Genomic DNA, 18,624 nt, shown 5'->3' on the forward strand with positions numbered 1-18,624 from the left:
TTTAGTGTGTTTTGATGTACTCTGGAATGCAAGTGCTTAAAGACTTTCATTGCCTCAGGAATATTTTTAATTTTGAATTTAGACGATGCATGTTACAGGACAGATAAACAGCTGAGAGAGAACAAGTAGAACTGAGCTGATAACTTCCACAAGCTGGCAGGAGAAAAACAGATTTTTCCTACTGACTTTGGATTGTGCCATAGCTGTTTGTTCTACACTTGAGGAGCCATGTTTAGCATACCACAGACACAAGAGTCAGAGTTTTTGAATTGCACCAGCAGGGCACATTTTAAGGAGCACATGTTGTGAATTTGAAGAAGTAATAGAGGACAAAGCCCTTTGAGAATGACTGGCTTATGCTCCTTTAGGAAGTGCAGAGAAAAAACATCCCTTTAATCTCCCGTATGTTTGCTTATCTAGAGGCTTAGAGGTTTTACTAATGTGCAGGGTTTCTCTTTCTGAATGATATCTTTACATGAGTTCTCAAAGCATGAGACAATCTGGGAAGTTATATCCAGTTAGCCCATCTCTCTGCAGCAGGACTTAAAAGTAACAGAAGGGTTAGAATATATGGAGCTCACAGTTGGTAATGGCACAGCTGACAGCCACTGCATAAAAATCAAGGGACAAACAAATAATGTGGATGTCAATGTGGGAATCTTCTATAGACCTCCTAGCCAGGACAATAATGCCAACAAATTCTTTGAGGAACTAAGGGACAATTCCAAGTCAACTGCTTTTGTCCTTTCATGGGGACTTCAACTTTCCAGAAGTTAACTGAGAGCATCACACACCTAGTACAACCCAGGCTGGAGGATTCCTAGAAAACCTGAATGACAACTGCCTGGAGCGGGTCCTAGGGGAACCAATTCAAAGTTGCCCTCCTGCATCTGCTGCTTTTCAACAGAGAGGATCTCGTGAGCAAAGTGGAGATGAGTGGCCGTCTTGGCCACAGCAATGACAGAGCAGTTGTTGTCAGGAGGAAAAGTGCCAGCAAAACCTCAGCTCTGGACATGAAGAGAACAAACTTCAGGCTGCTCAGGAAAATAGTGAGTAAAGTCCCCTGGGAAAATGCTTTTGCCAGCACCCAGGTCCATCAGTGCTGGTCACTTTTCAAACATCACCACCTAAAGGCATAGGAGCAGGCAATTCCCAAATGCTGGAATTCAAGCAGAAAGGGCAGAAGGCCAGCTTGACTGAACAGGAAATGAGGCAAAAAAGGAAAGTATATACACAGTGGAAGAAAAGTCAGGTGATATGAGAAAAACAGAGAGATGTTGTTTGCCACTGTAGGGAGAAAATTGCATGCCAAAGCTCAACGAGTTGAAACTGGCCAGAAATGTGGGGGGAAATAAAAAGAATTTTATCAAATATATTAATGGCAAAAGGGACAGTAGAAATAACATTGGCCCATTACAGGATGAGAATGGTCACCTCACCAACAGTGACATAGACAAGGCAGAGGTATTTAATGCATTCTTTGCCTCTGTATTCAATATGGGTGAAGGACCAAGAGGGTCTCAATGTCTGGAGGACCATGACTGCGAAACTTGAACTTCCAGTCAAACCTGAAATTGTGCAGGATCTGCTGCTCCAGCTGGATCCCTACAAATCTAGAGGGCTTGATGACATTCATCCAAGAATCCTCAGAGTGCTGGCTGATGTAATTTCAAGAACTCTCTTGTTGATTTTTGAGCAGTTTTGGAAATTAAGAGGAATCCCACCTGAGTGGAGTTGATGAATGTTGTTTCAATTATCAAGAAGGCCAAGAAAGAGGACCCTGGAAACTACAGACCTGTCAGTCTCACTTCAATGCCTGGTAAAGTTCTGGAGAAGATTATTCTAGGAAGAATTGAAAAAACACCTGAAGAACAGTGTTTTCAGGTCACAATCCCTGGTCACAGTCAGCACAACCTCATGCAGGGAAAGTCCTGCTTATCAAACCTGATTTCCTTTCGTGATAAAATAACCCACCTAGCTGATCAAGGGAAGCCAGTTGATGCAATCTCTCTGGATTTCAATAAAGCTTTTCATGCTGTTTCTTACAGGATCCTTCTGCACAAGCTGTCCAGCACGTGGCTGGAAAGGACATCATGTGATGGGTGAGCAACTGGCTCATGGGTCAGTCAGAAAGGGTTACAGTGAATGGGGTGACACCAGACTGGTGACCTGTCACTGGGGGGTTCCACAGGGCTCCATGCTCAGCTCTGTGCTCTTTGTCTTCATGAATGGCTTGGACACAGGACGGGAAGGGTTACTAAGTAAGGTCACAGATGATACAAAACTGGGAGGAGCAGTTGACTCCCTCAAAGGCCGGAAGGCCCTGCAGAGACACCTTGACAAATGAGAGGACTGGGCAGGCACCAACTGTATGAAATTCAGCAAGGACAAGTGCTGGGTTCTGCACCTGGGAAGGGGCAATCCTGGATGTACAGAGAGACAAATGAATGACAGGCTGGAGAGCAGAAATGAGTGCAGGAAAGGGACCTGGGGATCCTGGTTGAAGTTGAACGTGAGTCAGCAGTGCCCTGGCAGCCAGGAGGGCCCCCATGTCCTGGGGGCATCAGGCAAAGCATCACAGCCAGGCAAGGGAGGGGATTGTCCTGCTCTGCTCTGCTCTGAGGCAGCCTCACCTGGAGTGCTAAGGGCAGGTCTGGGTACCACAATAAGAAATATATATATTTTGAGCTGTTAGAGAGTGTCCAAAGGAGGCCACAAGGATGGTGAAGGGCCTTGAGGGGAAGTCCTGTGAGGAGTGGCTGAGGTGACTTGGTGTGTTCAGCCTGGAGAAGAGGAGACTGAGGGCAGACCTCACTGCGTCTTCCTTGTGAGGAGAAGAGGAGGGGCAGGCACTGTTCTCTTCTCTGTGGTGACAGTGACAGGACCCAAGGGAATGGCCTGAAGCTGTGTCAGAGGAGGTTTAGGTTGGATAAGATTGATCACCAGGGTGTTTGGGCACTGGAACAGGCTCCCCAGGAAAATGGTCGCAGCACCAGTCTGACAGAGTTCAAGTTTGGACAATGCTCTCAGGCATGTGATACAACTCTTGGGAATGGAGCTGTGCAGGGCCTGGAGTTGGATTCAATGACCCTTGTGGATCCTTTCCAACTCAGCTTATTCTGTGATTCTGTGAAGTGTTGGTTGTTTAGGGCATTATATTTCTCACAATGCCCTAAGTATTGTCTGGAAGGTGAAGGATGTGACATAATTTGACATTACACATTAACTCTGTCCTGAAATATTAAACCTTTTAGGTGAAAATCATAGCCCAATATCATGAAACCAAAATCATAATTTATTCTCTTTTTAGTTTGGCTTTTTCTTTTAAAGCCCTCAATATCTTCCTCTAGGAGTCAAGAAATCCTTTACTGAACTCTCTAAAGCATATGGCTTTAATAAGAAACATCACTAGAGTTTTGGCCATGCCTCTTTTGAATGTTGTGGCTGGGAAATGAAACATTTCACTAGCTATTTTAACTGGGGAGTTAATCTGTGAATGACTGAGAAGGATATACCATATCTGGGTACTATGTTTGCTAGTGAAAACAAGTAATAGTTTGAAAGCAAACATTATAATTTTTTCTAATTATATATAATTTTATAAGATTATCCACAGAGGCCAGAGGTTGATGCATCTTCTCTAATTGAACAGTAACTTACTCTATAAGTACCCCCTCTGAAATCATTGAAACTGATTACCACGTGGCACAGCTAAGCTTAGGTGAAGACATGTATCTTCATCCTTTAATGTCTGGATCTTGTCTCTGATGTCCTTTTGTCAAAAGTCAGATTACATTAACCTTACATCACCGATGATTTTAGTTTGATTACACATTTACTAACTCTGTTCAGTGCTCTGGATCTAGATAGTAGATCTACCCTCAACTTCAGGTGAACTAGACTCTCTTGGATTGCATGGCTTTCCAGCATTTTATGGCTCATGCCATGATGACACCAATTCACCTGTACCTTTCAGCTCTCCTGTGCCAGGACTAGCAAGATTTGACTCTACCACTGCAGAATTTACAGGTTTTGTGTTAACATGTGTGTCTAGTACAAATGTAGGATTGGATAGGATTCTTTCATATCTTGACCACAACAGAAGACAGTGACATTAATTAATACCGTTTTCTATCAAGCAAAACTGGTAGTTTGACTTTGCCATAAAATATTGATGCAAATTTTTCTGTCAGAAAAGTTGCACATTTCTTCAAAACAATTGACAGTTGTTCCCCTTAACTCAAAAGTATGCAAAACTGGAGATACAGATAGTCTGGGCTATGTCTGCCTCATTGCAGTCTGGCCCTTAACTACTACAAAATAATTGGGCGTACAAACCCACTCTCAGTGTTCTCAGGGGTCTTCCTGTTGCTTTGTGCAAAACTGAACTAGTTCTTCATGGTTTTGTGCTATAAACCTCCTTATTTTAGTAGTTAAACTCATGGATAACCTGTAAAAATCTGGGAATATGACATTCTTTACCAGCATGGAACAGAGCTGCTCAGAAAGAGTTATACCTGTTTATTTCTAAATCCACAGGTGGATGCATGCAGTTCATTCACTTGTAGTCACCTTCAGAGAGCCTGACGTTTTGTAAAATCTCCAAATGCAAACCAGCTTCAAAATGTCACTTCCTAGGAGACCATGAGGTGTGAAAGGAAAATTGATGGCAGTAGTTTCTCTCATATACACTCTATTACCTGCAGCTAAATGTCAACAGAGTATGTTTGTCCCACTCCCTCTGCAGTTATGCCATCTGACATATATAAGGTTTTATCCTCTTGAGTCAAACTGGTTTTTCACAGGAAAAAGCAGATAAGCATAACTGGAAAATCATCTAAAGCTGTAGCTGAAAAATTGAGATTGCTTTCCTGCCATTCCCAGGAGGTGCACTGCAAAGACACAGACATTTACTTCCACAGTACTATTCGATACTAGTGGGAAATGTCCTGTCTGCTGCTAAATGTCAACAAAGAGAAAAGTAGGTTTAACTGCACATGTCACTTTTGACTATTGCAGATGCATCCACAACATCTTTTGCATATGTATGGAGCATTCCCAACCACTGGTAGATGCAACGGCAGATCTAATTCAGGAAATTTAAAAAATAATCATAAAAATATGCCTTATCTGCATCAGTGTAGGCAAGATCAGCATGAGGAAGAGAGGAGATAAGTTGTCTGACTTAGCAGCTAAGAGAATTTGACATAGCTTTTGCAGTCCTTTCTGTTGGCTTTGATGAGAAGGTTAGAACCTCCTCTTCCTGGTTATTTACACACATGCATTTCTTGGGCCAAGAAATCCTTTATACAGGTGCAACACGGTTAGTACCACAAGCTATCCCCTCCCCTGCACTACAGATGCACTTTCTGTGCTGTTTCTGTAAGTGATGGTTTTTCTTTCTCCTCACAGACAATGGTTATCAGTAGCAGTTAATCTTTCTGCTACCTTCTGCTTTCTTTCTGTGGTTAGGTTTAAAATGTCATGATTAAAAAGAACTTACATTACATCACTTGTGCTTCCTTGCTTCATATCATTCAAGGAGTTCTCTGCTAATTTTAAACTCTTGTTCAAGGCAACGAATTCATCATTTGGCTGCACTTCTGTCACATACAGGAACTAAATCTAGATGAAATTGGGAGGCTATCTGTTCTTTTAACAATAGAATATCACTCTTCTTACCTGGTAATTCCAAATAAGGGAATGTTCTCCAAGGCAAATTATTACAAGCCAGAGAAACAGAATTCACAAGTTTTTCCCCTTATTCATGCCTCCAAATTCATGTCAGAGTTTTAGCTTATGTTTTGCAAACATTTTCTCTGTCAAAAATTTTAGTGGTTCCCTCTCACTTCCATCAAAAGTTCTTCATTATGATCAAGATTGCTGGGACTGGGAGCTATTTTCTAAGCAACATTGCAATCTTATTCTCTTAGAATAGCTTTAATCTTAGGGCTGGTCTATACTTAAGGTTTCTTTCCAAAATATATGTAGATTATGGTTCTGAGGGCATTTTGATTGCTTTGTAGCAGAAATTATGAACTTCATTGCACACTTGCAGCTATTTGTGGTACTAGAACTAACTATTAAATGGTTTTTTCCTACAGAGCTAAATCTATGAGAAAATGCACAAAGATCTGAATCAACAATAGTTCATCACAGTTGGTCACTAGGAACTATGTTGGTAGGTAGAAATTCCTTGTTAAAACAAGTAAAAGACAGGTATTGAGACTGGTATTGCATGACCATGTAGTGAATAGCTAGATATAGAAGATATAACTGGTCTTCCAGTTATATCTTCTATATATATAGAAGTATATATAGAAGATATAACTGGTCTTCCAAGCCACCATCACTTTCCCCACAACTGAAACATGCAAAAACTATGTCAAGAGTATGGTGAGACTGAACTAGTTCAAATCACAACTGAAAGCCTGAATTGAAGAGAGCTAATCCATCTCAGTGACAGAGATCTGCGCAATGGGTTTACTTGGTCTGGCTGCAACTGCTGATGAAAGTCTTCTTAGGTGTTTTCCAAACTGGTGCCAGACATCTGCATCTAAAATATGCACCTGAATTTTGGAGATTGACACTTTGACATTTATTCTTAGTACAGATGCAGCATAGTATTTCTAGCATGGTCACAAACCAACCACAAACCAACTCTGAGGGATGTCACCAGCCAAGGCTCCTTTTCCTTGGGGCATAAGTAAGTGTGATTTCCCTCCTGCTAGTACAAGCAGGGAGATTTTTGTCGTATTTGTATTTAAGTACAAAATACATCACAGTGTGAAAGCTGAAAAAAGGGGAACCATTTAGAAAGAAAAAGCAAATCAGCGAAAGAGAATTGTGCTATTAGCTCTATAACCTGGGCGTTCAACCCAGTTAATAACATGACTATCAGATGCAGAAAAACACATTATGTAAGCTAGTGTGTTCAGACAATTGCAATGAGACACATCAAAAAGAAGTGGCACCTACAGCACTGTCTGCAACAGTTTTTCTAAAACTGAAGATTTTATGAATTAGAGTATAAAATTTTTCTTAACTCTTTGAGCCCTCAAAACATGATTTGAAGGGTAAGAAATTTTCCCTGCTGTTGTTTCAAAATATAGCAAGCATGCAATGCCTCAATGTAGCATTAAAGTGAAAAAACCAGATAAATGACTGGTTTTCTTCACCACTGAAGCTATGCCTTTATCTTCCTGCTGCTATGTGATCTCTCCCAATCTGAACACCAGGAAACCACCAAGCCTTTTAGTGGTTTAATAAATAAATGTGTCAGCAGTCTTGCTAGAAGATTTTTCCTAGACTGTGTCCTTTTTCTTCTCCCTCTCCTTCTTTAAGGATTTTATTTTTCTGAAGACCTTCTATTAATCACAGGAATCACTGGTGACAAACTCTGCTTTGTAGTGTAACATGGCATCTGCCTGCTGGCTGAGCTTGGCACTGCCAAGACATTAACATGAGGACATAGTCAATCTTTCATTTTAATGACAAGTCCTGGGTAGCTGAAAGAAAGCAGACTGAGATACAGCAGGAATTCCTGTGATCCAACTCAGGTGAAAATAGTTGCTGTAATAAATTCCCTCCTTCGCCTGTTCAAGACCAAGTTAAATGATGATCCAGGATTTATGTGGTTTGAGCTAACCTGCTCCCTTCCAGTCTGAACAGGGCAGGAGGCATGCTGGTGAGCAACAGACTGGCCAAGAGATCAGGGATACAAGCACCCTGCAGAAGGGAGAAAGGAACAATCTAGGAGTAGTACTTTGTGCTTTTGGGACACGTATACAATGTTCCTTGGCTTTGAAAAGGACTAGAAGTGTTCTCCACAAACAAACTGTCTCAGTGAAAAAGAATAAACTGATCCATCTGCATTCCAGCAGACGGCTGATTTGGTCAGACAAAAATTACTATCTTGGGAGAAATGAAGAAAGTTTGATTTAGTTTTCCTGGTGAATACTCTTAAGTACTTTATCTGCCTTTTCCTCAGAGGAGACACATATTTGCACTAAATTGTTCTCTGATTCATCTTCTCTTGCACTACAGCCTTCTCTTTACTGAACCAATTTCTTTGACAAGTGGATGTAGGCTGCCAGATTTTGGATTGATAGAGACTGCACCAATGTTAATGGCTGTGTGGCGTAGGTTTGGAGTTGTTTCCTGACAGCTTACCAGCACAGCAATGGAGTCCGTATGCTGAAAACACGGAGCTCTCTGTCGCTAAAACAAATATCAAAACTAAGATCCTAAGATCTGTAGATCCAGGGTTTTCTAAAGGAGTTTTGGCTCACTGAAGAGAGTTTACATACTTTAGTAGCGGAATTGCACCTTTAAGTTTCCCTTCTCTGTCTAGCTTCTGTGGAAGTAGAACAGAAACTCAAAGTGTTTGGGAGACTGAGAGTGCTGGAGCAAGGACCCTTGAGATGAGTGTGGTGCCCGCAGGCCAAAGCCAGCCCAATCAGAGGTGCTTCCCTGTGGTCACAGTGCTAACCATGAAGAACTGTGATTCAGGAACAGGCAGATAAAATCTTCCCTTGTTTGTTGAGAGCAATGAGTAGGTGTGCACAGCAGTTTTCCAGATTCCTCATCAGTACCTTTCTTTTCCATCCATATTTTGCACATTCACTGCCAAATAAATTACCAGGAACTACTGGACTTTTACTCAAATTTCATCCCTCCCATCTTGACAATATCTGTTCCTTTCTCTACTAGCTGATGCTGATGAGAGCCCAAATTAATTCTAATTATCTGTACCTTGATTTCTCTCCCAAATCTGCATGGATATGTCTCTTAAGGAAAAACTTTTAGCTCTGCTTCATTCCTGTAATATTATTTGGCCCTCTCTATTGCAAACCTCCTGTCATCTATCAAACCCTATTCACAGTTGAAATGAACAGCAAATAAAAGGAAACAAAGAAGTCAGCACAGTGCTGCACAGACGTGGAGCTAGCATGCACAAAGATGGATGAAAAGCCACTGAGCCCCAAGAGTGCTGATGGAGCTGCCCTGCAGCTGTTCTGCTTGAGTTACTTCATCACTGCTGTACAGACGATTATAAATGTAAAAACTTAGCTGTGATAATGGCAGCAGGAACTGGTACTATCTAGGCCTTTATAAAATGTCCACGAATACTTGGATATTTATCTTTTTTAATCCAAGGGTGATTATGAAGTTGCCACGTCCTTCATGTAAATCAAGTCTGAGGTCAATGCTATAGCACATATGGCCTGTCACCAAAAACAGTGGGGGATGAAGTCCACTCATGATACTTATTTATTTTGTGAGGTGTGTAGGAAATATATAATTTCCTTATGCATGTTAATTTCTAGGCCTCAGACTTTCATGACTTTTTTCTAGAAAGGTACATTTTTAATCACTGTAATACTCTCTCCCTAATCTTTCAAGTGTTGCCACATCAATGGGGAATATATCTTACAAGTGGAGATCTTAAGACAATACCAGTGCCTTCCAAGGGGTATGCAGAATGCTAGTTGTGGCACAAGTGTGAAATTAGGTGACCCACATTTCCAGTGAGCATCCCAATCACCAGGCTACGCTTTCTTGCTTGGCTTAGGCTGCACAGACATCAGCATTTCATCAGAGATCAGTAGTATGGTTTTTAGTGTACTCATCCCTCTCTCCTCTACCACATTTGCAGTTGATTCAGATGTGGAGTGATTCACAGTACAGATGTACTGTTGAGATGCATGCAAGAGTGCTTTTGGAGGAAACCAAACCAGAAGCTCTGCTGCAGGGTCACATGGAACACTTCTCAAACCATAGCATAAACATAAATATCCAAATCAAGTAGTATTTTATGACAGTATGGTAACATTCACTCCAAGGAATCAGACTAAATCTAGCCTGACATTATATCCTGGAAGTATTTATAATATAGACTTGGATATTTCAGCACCAACTGCTCCTATCCTCTGATCCAGTCCGACAGCTACAAGGTAATGTGGAGGCATCCATTCAAGGATAACATGCAAAAGCTTCACAATTCCAAATACATTGCAGAAAAAGATGCATAGTAGCTTGGGTATGAAGGGAAGTTCTAGTGAAATGATAAAAAAAGGTACACAGATCTCTTTCACATCTGGTTTTGGAAAGCAAGAGAGCATATAGATATCAGTAGACAATAAAAGACCCATTATGCTGAAATGTTATATACAGTTATATAAAAAGAAGGATTCTTTTGGCCTGAGATTAGCATGAATAAAGCTATCAAAGAGAGCTGGAAAGATAAAAAAAAAAAAAAAAACAGAAAAAAAAGAACTCAGAGCAGAATAAACTAGTTGTTTTTTCTGCAGCATTACTTCCAAAGCAGCAATGCTATATGAGAACCCCATAGAGCATAGAGATGAATGCAAAGAAGGGATTAATCCTGTGGTAAAGTCACAGGATTAGAGTTCTGACTTTGTGGACTGTTTCAGAGTGTGGAGAACACAAGAAAAAAGGTCTCAATTCCATTACTTCTCACATTGGTTTTAATGCAATTCTCAAGGCTTCCTGAGGGCTATCTATTGGCTCTGTGGACTACATGGACAACATTGCTCAGCAGGTAGGAAGAGGAAGGACCAGCTCCAGACAACCTGTGCTGGGAAAAGTTAAAAGCATTTTCAGGATTTTTATGGGCACATAAGTCCCACTGGCACTTTTAAATATTCTTCTCCCAAAGCAAAAGAAGTCTAAATGAAACTGCAACCAGCAAACATTGTTAGAAGAAAAGATGCAGGTCTTGTAGTGAAAGTCTGTCTCAACTGCAGCTCAAGCTAACACTGTTAGCATGTGCCACTGTCCACTGGAGCAAAAAATATGCAGAGGGTATCTCTGAAACACAGATTACTTTTTGCATAAATACTCATAACACAATGGTGGTACATACACAAACAGTAGTGAGTTGAAGAGATACACTCAAGATTATAGACTCAAGTAGCAGCAGAGGGCATGAATAACTATCCTTGTATTAACCAAGGGCTTCAAAGCCATTTCAAGATGTATTATTACATGAGAGACCTATTTCAAATTTAGTAGGCATGCATTGTGCTGTGGTAGCATAAGGAACTTTATTCAATGTGCTCCCAGTGTGAATGTGTACCTTCAGCAGAGCTACTGGAGATGATACACAAATCCTTACACATCTTGCTTCTCAATGGAGAAGATCATGTAACCCCTATAATTTAATTTCACAACTTAGAACATATTCACTGATTTAATCTGACTCTAACCCAACATTATTTAATTATTGCCATTGCTATGGAAATTCTGAAAGCAATCGAGCAGCTGTCTGTGCTTAAACAAGATTGTCCATGAAAGTGAGATCAGTGGGTATGTTCTTACCTTCTTTAAGGCCTAAGCTTGATACAGAAATAAAAGTGCAGAGGTTGTGGCAGACAGGCTGCTCACACCATGCCCTATAAGCTGTGCTTGTGGCCTGACATGACCCAATAAGCAGTGGTAACTATTGCCTGCATGACAAAACAGCATTCTCTAATATGACATAACCTTAGTTAGGGGTCCAGATGCTCTTACTTGCCCTGCCCTTTGGATGCACAGAAATGAAGAAAAGTCCTCTGGCTTCTTCTAGAGACAGGACAAGCTCATACAGGGTGTGACCACAGGCACACCTTCAGCACAGCAACATGGGTGAACACCGAGTGTCTGGGGAGCTGCCTGGGGGTGACAAAGGCCATCCCATCACCCCATGAGGAACCAGGGCAGCTCTGCCACTGGGAACCACCCTAGGGACAGGGATGGACACTGAGCAGTCTGAAATGGAGTATGTTCTTCCTAAGCCATGGCACACCGTGTCAACACTAACCACCCACTGCATTTTCCCCAAAGAGCCAGCCACCCCAATGCAGCACACAGAGCTGTCTCCAGCTGGCAAAGATATTTGTCAGCCATGGTTTTGGAGCCTTTCTATGTTCTTTAACAACAATGACAAAACACCAGGTTGGTGACAGAGCATGGTGGGTAGAAATGGATCCAATCAAAGCAAAAAAAAACCTCACAGCCATGCGTATTCTCCCATGGACAATAAATGTCTTTGGTTTTGTAGATGCAAGAGGACTGGCTATGCTGCTGAGGGACCCATCGGGACCATGCTCCTGTGAAAGTTCTGAAGCCAAGAAGGGTGCAGGGGTAAGTCTCTCTCACTGTGGCCTTGTGGGAGGCACAGGGATCTGCACTGTCCATAATTCTTGACGGACCCCACACTCAGTGGAGTGCATCCTATCTTCAGCTGCAAAGATGCTGTCATGCTGGGCGTAGTTTTGCACAGTAGACCCCATTGGTGTAAACTGTATTCTCTTGGCTTCCACAGGGCTTCTTTTGAAATAGCTACAAGTCCGGTGCCACAGTTAGCATTAGGACGATTTTCAACAGAAGTGAATCTCTCGAAAAGTTTGGTTAAATAATCCTGGCAGCTCATGGAAGATGGTGTCAAACCAATGCTTGTCCTTCCTCACTGTCAATCAGTCTCCCACACATCTTCCCTTGCACATTCTATTCTCTTCTTCTCAGGCTCCCCTGCAAATACTGCTGCCCCACCTCCTTTCATCTGCTGGGCAGCTTCCTGTGAGCAGCTTGTCAGCATGAGGAGGGCAAGTGCCTGAGAAGCTTTGCCAAGTATTTTTCGTGGTAGCCTGGTATAGTGGGGTGGTACATGCAAACGCTGTTTTGCTGGAAAAGCCATGACAGGAATATTCCTTTTTCTTTGTTGTTCTCACTGTGGTCGTGTGCAGCCATGTGTTTCCAACAGCAGCAAATGAAATTGTCAGTAAGATAAAGAGTGGAAAGGCAGTGAATGGGCAAGTGAACTCCTGCAGGGCCAAGATATTCATCTTCATGGTGGCCTACATTGCTGAAGAAGTTTTTGTCTGAAGACAAAAACAACCATGTTAAAAACTAGAGGTGTCTACAAAAATTTTACTCTAGACATTTCTAAATATGCAAACTTGAGTATACATAGGCCATATTAATACCTAAATTTATTTTAATCTTTCATACTTTTAAAAATTAAATTAAACAGCAATCTAGGCTCTTAAATAGGTTCATATGAGACTGATGAAGCATATTTCATATATCTGCTATAAAAGTAGGTTTGATTGGAATTTTTTAATTACAGTTAGTTAAATTTCTTTAGAGAAGCATTTAAAGATAAAATGCAGTAAACTTGTGTCTTCTTCTGGTCTGTGAGTGAAAACTAGTGTGAGAAGCTCATATCAGCTACCTTTAAGATCTTAAAGGCCATGGTGAATAATCAGCTCAAGCCAGCATCTGCATAACTTCTTTTTTTGAATGAGGAAAATGTAAACACAAAACACATTTTGATTTTTCTTACAAGACTTACTTCTTTCTTTTACTAGCTAAAAAAAAATTTTCTCAAAATCCAGATTTCCTACAGGCTCTATTTTTTTTTTATTTTCTACAGTGCTAATGTTTAAAAAATACCAAAACAAAACAGATCTACTAATAACAAATACGAATCTGACTACATGTACCACGTTCTAAATTAACAATTTAGAATGGATAACATAACACAGAATTTCACACTCCTGGGTATCAGGACCAAATTTAAGGTTAAATCTATATAAAGCAGCAAGTCAAAGCATCCTCAGAGACACCAATCAATAATAAACTACTTTTCATTAGGGAAATAATTTTTAACACAAGAATTAAAAGTAAGGTCTAAATTGATAGTGCAAATAAGTCAAAATGAAACCCCCTTCATGTTATAGTTAAATCTGATATTTAAATTAGTCTGGTTGGAGCTGGAGCATGGACTTGCACAGGCATCCCCAGACATTGTGCCCTGGTTGCTATCAGTGCTCTGCTCAGTGTAGCTGCTTTGTGGCAGCTCTAAAGTCACAAGCAGCACCTCTCGGGCTGCTGGGAAAGCCCTCAGCTGGAGTTTAATCAGCCCGTAACATTCTCTAGCTCAAATTAAGGTCATACCTAAGGAAGAGGGGAAAAATGTTCGATGACTCTGAATGCAATTTGTTTTAATAGCACAGTACTTCGAATGCTTGGGAGTGTAACATCACACAGAACAAAATCTGACTTAGCATTGTTTCCTCCTTGGCTTTGAAAAAGAGGTGTCATTTTTTCAATAAAGACCCCGTGCTGAAGGCAGAGGTTTAATGACATAATTTTGCAAAAGGGAGGCTGACTCAGTGCTGCTGCTAATGTAGCATGAGCAGAATCAGCAAAATGCCAGCACAGGAAAGTCAATAAAGTCCACGAGAGTATCCTTACCCACATGGAAAAAGGATTAGTTTCGTCATTGAAAATTACAAAGAGGTAAAATTTTCCTCTATTAAGTGCTAACAATTTGTGGAAGGGACAATCCTGTGTTTGAGGCAAAGATTATATGGAGCAGTTGGTTATAAACTCTTCCAAGTTTGCTGAGAGAGATATCCAAAATGATTGTCCTTTCTATTGTTAAAATGTCAAATGGGCAATGCTATTTGCATATATGAAAATTATCAGTTCTAGATCCACTCCAAAAATAATCTATGCACACCTAGTTGCAGTATTGTTTCAATAATATTTTCAATTAATAGAAACAAGAAAGTGAAATCCTCATATTTGTGTTATTTTCAACAAACAACTTACTCCAAGGGGAGGCCTGGGCTGTCATAAAGTTCCCTTCCCTTTAATGAACTATTAAAAAAGACACAACAAGCTACACATAGGTCCTGACTGTGCTATTGACTGTATGGTTCAAGTAAATGGTAACTAGTGTAGCTTTCAATTAAGTGTAGAAAATTCTTACATCAAATAGATAATGATATTCATAGCCAGTGAGGACAAGATATGGATCAGTAAACAAGTGCTACACTTGGAATACTCTCCCTCACCAGAAGGAGAATTTGTAGTCCTCCCTAAGAGCCATTCCATGTAACATGCTCTGAACAAGCCAAATTAGACCTATTGTTGAACAAGACAAAGTTTGTGAGTAATCATGGAGGGGTTTTTTATGTTTCTTCCTACATTTCTAAATAGCAAAATGCTGCCTCTTCATTGTTGCATTGTTGCATCCTGTTATGCCTGCAGCTCTCTTTAGAGTGCAGGTTCAGAATACAGTGTAACTTATTACTGAGCCATTCTTGCAGCTTTTGCTCAAAAAGTGTATGTGTGTGGGAGTAGCATAAACTGCAGCTGGTTGTCTTTATATTTCCACCATTATTGCTGCTGACTGGCAAGAAGGAAGAAGATGTACATGAGCAATATTTGGTTTTCTGTAATACTGCTGTACAGGAGATTGAATGGTTATCTTGGTGGACGACTTCTAATTTCAACAAAACCTTTAGGGCCATGGAGAACATCAGCAGTAGGCTGAATTTATCTTTCATTGCTAATATTTTGGGGTCATACTTTATCAGAAGTATAGAACATTAATTTTCTTTTTCATTGGTTTTATAAAATATTGTATCACCAAAGAACCTAAGTGAGTCCAGAAATTTATGGGAAAAATCATTAATTTCATAGTGCTGCTACTTTAAAACAAACAAACAAAAAAAAAACAATTCAAGCCCCTTCCCCTCATCCTCCCTCTTGTCCTGCTGCCATAAATGTGTTGTGGATGAAAACTTTCCATGTGACCCAAAATGGCAGAGGCTTTTATATTTTACAGCATTCTGTATCAGTTTATAATGGAAATGCTTTTTCTGCATAGTACAAGTATATGAACATTGAGAGACCAGACAGCAAAAATCCCTGTCATCTGGGATGATTGGGATCTTTCAATGTGTAAGCCTTCTTCCTGACTCTTCAGGGAGTATCAGATATGTCTTGCTGCTATGCCCACCATGATCAGATACTTCTGAAATTCACTCACAGTATGCAGCAAAACACAGAGGCAAGGTACCAGCCAACTTCAAGGAGGAAAATAGTTTATTTTCTGCAACTGATGCTTTCCCCAGCTGGCTCCTGCCTGTTCTCATCACTGCCTTCCCAAGCTGCACTGTCCATCCCTGGTCCTGTCCAAAGCTTACCTCATGCTGAAGTCAGCAGAGCTGGGCAGGGTGATGGAGAGGAGAATTCATCTGCGTTACTGAACCGCATGTCACAGCACACAGCTAAGAGTTCATTCCCAGTTATTTCTGCTAATTGCTCTCGACTGCATCTTTGTATCATCATGGAGACAGGCAACATTGCTGAGGGAAACCAGAGACTTATCAGTCATTCAAAGTGATCAAACATTATGTTTGACCCCTGGCTTTGTAGTCTTATTTTTGTGACTCTGCGTGGAAACTGTCTAAGCTGAGTAACAACACTGTCAAGCTGTGGACCTGTGTAACATGCCCCCTTTCCTCCATATCCAAAGACAAATAAGATTGCCTGCTCCAACAGTGAGTTAGACATTAACATGCACATCAGTTTCAGTTTCATAGTGCAGAGTGTGTATTTAATCAGCAGACCTATTATCAGACTATTATCAGGTTCTCATATCATCTTATTATAGCTTCATTTTGCCTGATTGCACTTCTGATGATCAGAAAACACAGTGAAGCTAAGACCTTAGCTTACTGCAGGCACAGCGAGTCCTTCAGCTAACCATAGGTTTGGTCACTGGGCCTGTTTCCTTTCTAATTCAAGAAAAGGACACATCTTTAGGAAGCTATGATACTTTTATTGAGGTGAAAAAACATATTCTTAGTTATGAGACAAAAATTTCTTCTTTGAACTATGATCCGCTTCTTTGAAATATTATCCATTTGTCTCTGATTTTCTGAGAACTTTTAGGTAGTCTTGGTTTTCTCAGTCATTTCTAGTGTTGCCATCCACTATGCAGCAGATGACACATGACACATTCCAGTTGGAGGCATTTAACACCTTTGCAATAGCACTAGAAGGAATAAGCATCCAGCTTTTCTCTTGCAAGGGCCTGGTAAAGTGTGTTGAGAAGGCAGTTTAACTGCTGAAGATTAGCACTTCAATGTGCAAAACTCAGGAGATTGAAAGGTCGAGAATTTGCAGGACCATTCCCTAAGATTGTAGCAACATAAATGTGAAAATGTTGGGAGTATGGGAAGAGGGTCCTGATGTTCGGTGTAGTAGGGATTTCAGTCACTGGAGGCTGACAATTCCCCATATAGGAGTAAAAGCAAAAGCAGAAGGATTTCTCTCCATTATTGTCAGAGCGCATCTATGGTAATGCTCCAGGAAAAGATATCATGACAAAATATGCCTTTCTCCATTTAGTTCATTCTTGGAACAGAAGTAACTACTGTGTTGGCTTTGCCTAGCAATTACATGTACAGAATTTAAGAAAACTGACCTGTTTTGGAGGTTGCTACTTGTGAGCTGAAAAGGCTATATTTACCTGCAATATGAGCAGGTAAAGTTTAAATGTTATTGTTTTTAATAATTATAGAAGTTGCTTAGTGTAGTATTAGTCATCAGCTTTTGATTCTCTTTTTCCTTTCCTGGTTAAAGTTTTGTGTAATGTCCTTTTATGCTCATCACATTTTCTTGTCCCAGGCACTAACAGTTCCTCAAATTCCATTGACATTTCTTTCAAAATCCACCTTGTGTCTCTCCACATATTCATTTGAAGAGCATTTTTTGCTATGACTGCAATCTATTCTAATCAGGCTTCTTTTCCAATTTCTACTTTCTACTGAAATCCACGCAGGTGTTACAAAAACATATTTTTCACTCTTTCTCTAACATACTTTTCACTCTTTCTCTCTCACTAGATTTCTTCACAAGATCTACACAGGCCTATTGAAAGCATCTGATTACATTCTCTTCCTATTTTTTCTCTGCTGCAAGTCCCAAGTTCCCACCCCGCTTAGTTTCTGCTAATGCTCAATTTCTGCTAATTGTTCCTCTTGTTTGCTGTCACTTTTACTTTAGTCCGCTCTCCTGTATCTCCCACAGTTCCTTATCTCCCTTATCAGACTCTTTTTCCTGGAGTGACTCCGGCCCCAGTTTTTCCTGCAGGGGCAGGAGAGGTCTCTGCACATCAGCACCCATTATTGCCTGCATTTTGATAACATCATGGGCCAGATAAGAAATCATTATGTTGAATGAGATAAACTTACTAAAGGAAAGCCTGTCTCAAGTCCAGGTCTCAGTAAACATTTTGGAACCCTCTAAGAGCTATGGCATAAAAAAACTTCCAGCTCCTTCTTCCATCACAGTTTTGATCACTAACGGCAACAAATTATTTCTGTGTTATCTTTGCTTGAACTACTGGAATTCATAGTTATATTAATAACTCAGTTTTTGCAAATACTGCAACGTTGAATAATCAGTGAAATAACACTATGTATGGGTGTTTATGTGTAGATACTTAAACATTTCTGGACTGTTCATTTTGTGAATTACCTACACAAACAATTTGACCAGCTCTACAGTACTTTCTTTTAACTATAGAGCCTAATTTATTTAAGCTGCTGCAGGACAACACTGCTTTATTCTCTGCAGACAACTTTATTCTTTGTCTTGTTGTTTTTATTGTTCCACTGGTAGTGAATAAAAGGCTGCATCTGTTCCTCAGGAAGGACTTAATCCAAAGCTTATTGAATGCATTGGAAGAGTCTCCACTGGGCTTTGGATCAAGCTCTTTAGTTCACAAACAAATGCTTTTTTGTGAGAATATGCTAT

At 40.4% G+C, this 18,624-nt stretch overlaps 1 protein-coding gene across 4 annotated transcripts in view; it reads left to right on the top strand.

The window, feature by feature from the left end:
* PALM2AKAP2 (PALM2 and AKAP2 fusion) overlaps positions 1-18,624 on the top strand; it is a 264,464-nt gene that overhangs the window by 147,892 nt on the left and 97,948 nt on the right. For all 4 annotated transcript variants that reach the window (XM_036403824.2, XM_054517804.1, XM_054517805.1 and 1 more), the window contains one exon: positions 12,065-12,147. In XM_036403824.2, coding sequence (XP_036259717.1) covers positions 12,065-12,147 — 83 coding nt within the window. The remainder of the gene's footprint in view (positions 1-12,064; positions 12,148-18,624) is intronic.

Source organism: Molothrus ater, chromosome Z (genome assembly GCF_012460135.2).
Source record: "Molothrus ater isolate BHLD 08-10-18 breed brown headed cowbird chromosome Z, BPBGC_Mater_1.1, whole genome shotgun sequence".
In the NCBI taxonomy this organism is placed as follows: domain Eukaryota; kingdom Metazoa; phylum Chordata; class Aves; order Passeriformes; family Icteridae; genus Molothrus; species Molothrus ater.